Source organism: Delphinapterus leucas, chromosome 2 (assembly GCF_059928025.1).
Source record: "Delphinapterus leucas isolate spDelLeu-1000000601 "Yukka" chromosome 2, BTC_Dleu_Yukka2, whole genome shotgun sequence".
Taxonomy (NCBI): Eukaryota; Metazoa; Chordata; class Mammalia; order Artiodactyla; family Monodontidae; genus Delphinapterus; species Delphinapterus leucas.
The window spans coordinates 168,337,342-168,345,139 of NC_143130.1; the positions used below are offsets into that span (position 1 = coordinate 168,337,342).

The 7,798-nt window shown below is 56.5% G+C and overlaps 1 protein-coding gene across 2 annotated transcripts in view; it reads right to left on the reverse strand.

Annotated features, from left to right (window-relative positions):
- TTC7B (tetratricopeptide repeat domain 7B) overlaps positions 1 to 6,968 on the reverse strand; it is a 239,346-nt gene extending 232,378 nt beyond the window's left edge. Inside the window, exon 1 of one of the 2 annotated variants that reach the window (XM_089908118.1) lies at positions 6,751 to 6,968. In XM_089908118.1, coding sequence (XP_089764244.1) covers positions 6,751 to 6,871 — 121 coding nt within the window. In that variant the 5' untranslated portion in view covers positions 6,872 to 6,968. The remainder of the gene's footprint in view (positions 1 to 6,750) is intronic. The other variant, XM_022576286.3, reaches the window with a different exon arrangement.
- Positions 6,969 to 7,798: the final 830 nt, after the last annotated feature.

Genomic DNA, 7,798 nt, shown 5'->3' on the forward strand with positions numbered 1-7,798 from the left:
ACCCTTGGGGCCAAGGCCCACCTACCATAAAACACATGGCACTCAGAGGGGCCGACCGCTGAACAAAATCAGGGCTCAATTGGGAAGAAGCAAAATGAGTGGAGGTGGAGAATGCTGGATGGACACCACCAACTCCACAGGTAAACACCAGTCCCCGCAGCATAACACTCTGCAGGGACGGGGTCATCACCTGTACCTTGGTCCTCACATCCATTTTGGAAGGCCCTCAGCCTTGCTTCCTGAAAGACCGGTTCCAACCGGTCAGGAGCCTCCCCTGGTGAAAGTCTGCGGGCCACTTCGACACAGCACACCCAGCGTGGGCTAGGAGGCTGGTGGCCCACTAAAGCAGGAGCACACCCTCTGCCCTTCAGAAGGGCCACCACAGTGGGAAGACCAGGCACATGCCCAGCAGACAGTGTGGGGAGGGGAAGCGGCCCTGAGCGGGGAGGTGGGAGACGCTAGCACCCACCACGAGACAGCCCATGCTATCTCTGCTAAGGGCTTACTCTGTGCAGGCCCCGGGCTAAAAGCACTTTCAGGTGCTCTTTGGCTTGTTTGTTTTGTTCTGTTCTCATGTGGTCCTTCCAGCCACCTTACCAGTTTAGCACTGTCATTACAGGTTCACGATCCCTTGTCCATAATTTCCAAAATCCAGACCTCTCTACAAACCAAAAGCTGAGTTTTGTTGTTAACTTACTGGGCATTTAAACTGAACCAACATAAGGTTATTTGGAGTCTATTTATCCCTTTTGCAATGACTGTTGATATGTTTTGATGCAGAAATACTGCTTGTTTTCTCATGAAGCACTGCCACTAACCCCACGGGGAGTGTCACGTAATGTCCAGTATATACACTGCACTCTGAAAAATTCTGCATCCTGAAACACATCTGGCCCCAAGGGTTTCAGAAAAGGAATTTTGGACGTGTGTCCTCACTTTACACATGGGGTTTCACAAGGCAGAGCAACACTCTGACCCAGGGTCCAGACCTCTGACCCACTCTGCTCACCTCTGCCATCGCCAGCTGGTGGCTTTAAGGAAGACACCTCTCTCTCTAGGCCTGTTTTCTCATCTATAAGATGGGGAGGTTGGACTAGATCAGTGGGTTTCAAATGTGTTTTTTTAAGCACATTAGCCCTTCCTTCAAAGGAAACTTTAAAGGAAAATGTACCTGCTCCAGTGAGTGAGGCCTGCCCACCTGGTCACCAGGGTGCTTTCTCGACAGGACAGTGTGAAAACTGTTATCCAGTGTGATCGCTCAGGGCCCATCTGGTTCTAACTCTCTGTGGTTGTCTTCTCAGAGGCCGACAGCCTTTTCTGTGAGGGAAGGACAGCTAGGAGGAACCTGAACCAGACCTTGACAGATGGCTAGGCTTCTGACCTGCAGAGAGGACTCTGGAGCCCAACAGCTTGCGCACAGGTGAGAGATGAAAAGCAAGGGGAGCGAGAAGGTCCAGGAGGCCAAGCCAGCCAACGGAGGGGCCCCGCGCACCAAGGGGATGGAGGTCAGGCTGGAAAGGCTGGCTGGCCAAGCGGATGGATGTCGGGTATCCTCCTTCCTCTCCACTCGGAGCCTGAAATTCCTGTGCCCTGGAGGCGGGGGGCGGGGGGGGGGGCGTGCAGGAGGAGCTGAGCAGCCCCAGCCCCACTGTGTGGAGCCACAAGGTCACAGTGTTTTTGCCCTGACCACAGCGACCACGTGAGCCCCAATGCCTAGCTCAGAACCACCCCTGTGCGTTGTGGAATAAGTGAATCTTCTGGATCCAAAAATCAGGACGTGTGGTCTGCCACAAAGGCATGTCCTTCAGAGGACAGCAGGACAGAGCATTTGAAAGCAGGACGCTGGCCTGGGAAAGCCAGGAGGGAGCGTCTCCTAAGTTTCCTTCCCCTGTGTCTGGGGGCTTCCCGAGAGTCTGCCGTACCCCAGGAGTGTCCAAAGAAGCCATTCCTACACGTCAGGGCCACCTTCTCACCCCGCTGCAGGCTCTCAGATACACCTCAGCCTTGTTTCCTAAGAAGCCCCTCGGCCGGGCAGAGGGGCCCCCCATCCACCATTACCTCTCCGCCTCTCTGGGAAATCTCCAGGGGACTGAGCGAGCCCGGCCCTCCTCCAAAAGGGGAAGCCACAATGCCACCCGTGCCCTCCTTCAAACCACAGGAATATCAGCTATTGGCAAAGGCGAGGATCACTCTCACTCAAAGGTCTAAGTATATTTCGTAACCAAACTTCGCCCCCGAAATAGTCTTTGTTTCAGGCACCACTTCCCTACCTACCCCTCAGCAAGAGGTAAGGAAAGTGACCCCAAATCACACCTCACCAGAGGGGCGATGGTCCCTTCAGGAGACACTATGATCAGGGCCTAATTGCTCTAAGTGAGCTCAGCGACTGAGCCCGTCTGAGAAGCTGAGCAGCCTGGGGAAGTGGGGAGAGGCCGACACTGCCTCAGAGCGAGCGGCTGTCTTTCGGGGCGGGTGCAGGCTCCAAAAGGCCTGTTCTGTTACTGAAATATGCGGAAGTCTTGACCAGGCCCAGCTCAGGTGTGTCATCCCGAGGTCTCCCACACTTCTTCCCAACCAGGTGATAGCCAGGACCTGGCCTGTCTTGCCCAGGGTCATGCTGGGTCAGCAGGAAGGAGTGAACACCAGTATTTTGCAAATACAAGTTTAACATATATCAACTCATTTCATCCTCACAGCCATCCTGATGGGTTAGGTATTATTAACCCTATATTACTGATGAGGAAACGCAGGCTCAGAGATGTTAAGTAACTGGCTCAAGGTCACCCAGCCAGCCAGAGTCCGAATTGAAGCCCAGGGGCCAGATCACTGCACTTTCTCACACAGCAGTGAACCTAACCACCAGGAGGCTAGAGGGTGACCTTCTGGGGAGAGAAGCCAGCTGGGACTGCCCTCCCACAGCCAGGGCTGACCTGTGAGCCGACAAGAAGCCGATGTGTGGCTCTCCATGTTCACCCCTGACCTCTCGGGCGGCCACGCCATATCCAGGCCAGGGCCCCTCCCACTTCCCTGTGCCCACCAATCCCCTGCAGGTCTGGGGTGGAGCCCGAGAGTGTGCGCTCCTCACGTGCTCCCAGACGATGCCCATGCTGCTGGACCCCAGACCACACTTGAGGTAGCAAGAGCCTGGGCTTGAGTGGACTCTCCCATCCCCCTTAGCTTGTATGTATTCCCATCCCCACTCTCTTGCTGGAACTCATCAGGGCCTGGCATTTAGCTGCCACACATTTTGGTTCCTTGAGATGGAGTGATTAAAAACAGTGACTGCAGTGGGGTATGAGGCAGAAAAGGAACTTCTGGGCTCTGTTTCCAGCTTGGCATTGGCCCTCTTCTTCCTTATACACCTCTTGGCAAAACTATCTAAACCAATTTATCTCAAAGGAGTCAGGCTGGAGCAGCAGGCTCTGAAAGTGTCCGCTATTTACCGGCCTCCATGGGGAGGGGCTGCCATGCCCGAGCACAGACGCTGATGTGCTGAGCGGAGAGGCTCACTGCAGGCAGGAGCGGCGAGATCGAGTGACTCCTCTGCTCAGAACCTTCCCGGGTCTCCCACATCACTCAGAGAAAACCCAAAGCCTTAACCATGACCCACGAGGCCCCATGCCATCTGGCCCTGCCGCCCCTCTGCCCTCACCAGGCTTCTGCCCTTGAAGTCCCCTCCCTGGAACACACTCCACCAACTTAGCTCTTATCTCAGATGCTGCCTTCCCATCAGAGGCCTTCCCCGGCCACCCATTTAAACAAGCCCCACCCCCACCCCACCCCAAAGCACTTTTTCTTCTTCCCCTCTTTATTCTTCTCATACCACTTACCACCATCTGACATCCTGTACATTCTACTTCATGATTTTATCTGTCTCCCTGCCCCTTCCCTACTAGAATGTGGGTGTCATAAGGGCAGGGATGTTTGTCTGATGTGGTCACTGGTAGATCCCCAGTGCCTAAAACAGTGACTAGCACATTGGCAAGTACTCAGTTTTTGTGGAATGAATGAAGGGCCTGCCTACTAAGGTGTCAGGCTCTGTGGCTAGCCCTGGGAGTCTTTAGACTCCTTTGAATCTCATAACAACCCCTACAAGGTAAGTCTTTTAATCCTCATTCTAAGATGAAACTACTGAGGCCCCGAGTGGTTAAGTAATTTGACCAAGGTCACAGAGTTAGGAAGTGGCAGGTCCAGGACTCAGGCACTGATCTGGCTGGTTCCAAAGACTGTGCCCTTTTCTGCCTGTGGTTGCCTTCAAGGTAACTGTCTTAGTATGATAAACATGACATTAACTCGCTGTCCTTATTCTAAACAGCAAATGTTTTAGCTTAGGAATTTTGCCAAATCTGCCCAAAACTTGAGGTCTAGTGCACCCAGGTGGGTCTGGTGCCCCCAAAGCCAGGAGGAAGTCCCACTGCCAGTCAGGGGAGCCCCCATCAGCCAAAGAAAGGGAAAGACCCTCCTACAAGCACTTCTCTGAACCCCAAAGGAAAGCCGCAATAATTCTGTTTTGTTTCATCCTTTTTCTTTTTTTTTTATCTTCCTGAGCAATCTCTCTGACCTTTTCTAGTCTGTGTGACCTTTGGCCATCAATGGCTGTTTACCATGTGGGTTTTGGGGCAAAAGTCTCTCTCTCATGAGTTTCCCCAAACCAAACTTGCACATAGACCCATGGACCACTGTGCCCCGTACAACCTGCTCCCCCCGCAAGCCCCATTAATGACTGTGGCTTTGATTCTAGGGACCAAGCCTTGGAAAGGGAGCCAAGCCTAGAGGGGCCGTGAAGGTAAGATCGGCTCATGCCACTGAAAGCCCATCTACCCTCTCATTCCAGAGACCACCATAGTTTGAGTTACCCCACCTCCCCTACCCATCATTCTCAGTCACATGATCTTGTCTGTTTTCTTCAAATCACTTCTCACTGTCTGAAGCTACCTTGTTTACTATGTCCATATTTGCTTACCATCTGTCTCCTCAGAGGAGGTAAGCGCATGACGGTAGAAGCTTGGTCAGTGCTATTCACCACTGTTGATGCCCGACACATGTGGGCATGCAAATACTGGTTGAATGAGTACATAAAACAGGAAACAAGTGTGTTCTGAAGGGAAAAACCAGGGGGCTCACAAATGAACTTATTTAATCCTAAGATCAATGAAGGTATTATATGCCCTGAAGGTATAATACGCCCTGAAGGTATTATATGCCCACACAGCTGGGAAGTGACAAAGTAGACCCAGGATTGTCGAGCTCTGAAGAAACAAGAAAACTTTGCAGGTACGGGGAAGAGAAGCAAGAGGCCAAGCTCGTGACCCTTATAGGGACAGCAAGGTCAGGCTGCCACTGGGGCCCAGGGGACTGAACACCTTTTCCTCAAATGCTCGCGTAACTGAGAAGAGTCAACATGTTCCACATGCTGAGCCCAGGTAGGTCTGTGCTTCCTCCATGCCCCTGGTATGATCATGGCACCTGCACCTGCCCAGGAAGTACCGGCCCAAAGCAAGGTACCACAGTTGAGAGTGCACAAAACCAAGTTCTTATTTTGAGGCTCTGATACTATAAAAGGCACAAATATAAACCATTCCTGAAGAGGACACACGACATCCCTCTCCAGTTCTGGGTAGTTTGAGGCGAGAAGGTTGAAAGCAGTGTGGCGGTCCTTTCTCAGAACAGTGTCATTTATTCATTCTTTCATTCATTCATTTGTTCAGCCAACATAGGCTCACCCAGCCTCAGGAAGCCTGAGATGAAATGTGACAAAACCTCTGCCCTCCCGCCAGTGCATCGGTGCCTGCGGTTTTGGCGGGCACTAAAAGACAAGCAAATATTAAGGATACTTGCTTCCAAAACAAATAAGGACACGTGGAGCTATGCTCTGAAATGGCATTTTGGATGCAATTTTGATTCCACTGGGTATGAGAACCAGTTGAGTCAACCGGGTCATAGACTAACTCCAGGCACCGGGTTCCTACTCCTTGGATCTCTCCGACCCCCTCTTCCTCTAGGCCCCAAGCCCCTCACACACCCAACTCCATTTCCCAACATTCTTCAACCACATTGCCACCTCTCTCCACAATATTCTCCCTCCTGACTCCCCTGACTCTATTTCCCCCATATTCCCAAACCCGACCTTCCTAGATCCACAGCTTCGACATCCTACCCTCTGGATCCCGGGACACATCTCAACCTGATTTCCAGCACCACCCCACACACACCCCAAGCCTGGGCTTCCACCTGGAGCCCCTTGAACGCCATCTGTTTACAGAGCATATTTCCCAGGGGTCTCTGTTCACCACCCCCATTCGCAGAACCCCCGTAAATACATCATGACTCCGAGTACACCATACACACAGCCTGGATCCCCATACATCCACACCCGAGTCTTGAGGACGCACCCTCCCCCCATCACCTCCAACTTCTCAGAGCCCCTAGGCCGGCCCCTGACCCCCTGGGACCCCAGTACAGCAGCCAACTCCGAGACACCCACCCCCTGACTCCGCAGAAGCCCGCCCTGCACGCCGGAACTCTGGGACGCCCGGCACAAGCCCTCGGCCGCCGGAGGCCCCCACCGCGCCGCTCCGCGGACCCCGGGTTCCCGAGGCCCTGGCCCCGCCGCGCACATCTCCGGCCGCAGCGCCCTCGTGACCCGGCCGCGCCCCTGCCCGCGCCCCGCCGCGCCTCGGGGGCCCGGCCCGGTGATCGGTGGAGGCCGCGGCGCCTCCAGCAGCCCAGGCCGGAGCGCCCGGCGCGTACCGTTGGCGATGAGCTTGGCCGACAGCTGCTTGACGAGCTCGGGGATCCGCTCCCACTGGCACTCGGAGCGGCAGCGCTCGATCTCCGTCTCCAGCCGCGAGCCCGCCTTCTTGGTCGCCATCGCGGCCTGGCCGGGTCCGGCCAGCCCCCCTGCAGGCCCCGCAGGCCCCGCCGCCGCCGCCGCCGCCGCCGCCGCCGCCGCCGCCGCCGCCCGGGCGCCCCCGTCGCCGCCACCCGCTGCCGCCGCGGGCTCGGGCTCCGGCTCCCGGCTCCGCGGCGTAACGGGAGCGCCGGCTGGGGAAGGGGCGGGGAGGCGGGCGGCGGCGGCTGGCGCGGCGGGGCCCCGGGTGTCGCGAGGAGCGGCCCCTACCGGCCAGGGCCGGAGCCGCAGCGCGGGCCCGGGTCGGGGCCGGGGCCGGGGCCGGGGCCGGGGCCGGGGGGAGGGGGAGGCGCGAGGAGGGGCGAGGTGCTGCGGAGGCCGGGCTGGGGAAGGAGGCCCGGGAACGGGACCTGGAGGGGGGCTGGGGCTGGGGTCCAGATTCGAGGGGGAAGGCGTGGAAGAGAGAGGTGAGGAAAAGCAGGGGCTGTGGTGGTAGGAGTCTGGCAGAATGGGGGCGTGGAGGAGGGAGACCCGGGAGAAAGGGAGGGAGGGAGGCAGAGACTGGGAGCCCCACAGACCCTCAGGAATAGGGCCTAGAAAGGGCAGTGACCCTGGGGACGGTCACGGGCCAGGCCGGACTAGTGGGCCTGGGGTATGAGGTGGGTGTGACGGGGAGGCCTGCCTGAGCTTGCCCTGCCATCTCAGGTTTCTGGGAGATCCCTCTGGGCCTGGCTTGGCCTGTGCCCCTTAGCAGGCCCCCTCTGCCCCAGGCAGCCTTCGCCCCACCCAGTTCGAGGTGGGTGGAGACTCATCCCTCTCATGCAGGCTCAGCACCTGCCCAGGGCTCCATCAATGTCTGTTCAGGCGAGTTGGATTGAACAGGGCAAGGACTGCCAGCTCAGATGTCAGCTACCTTGCCCTCTGAGGAGGATGCAGAGTCCGCAGGGG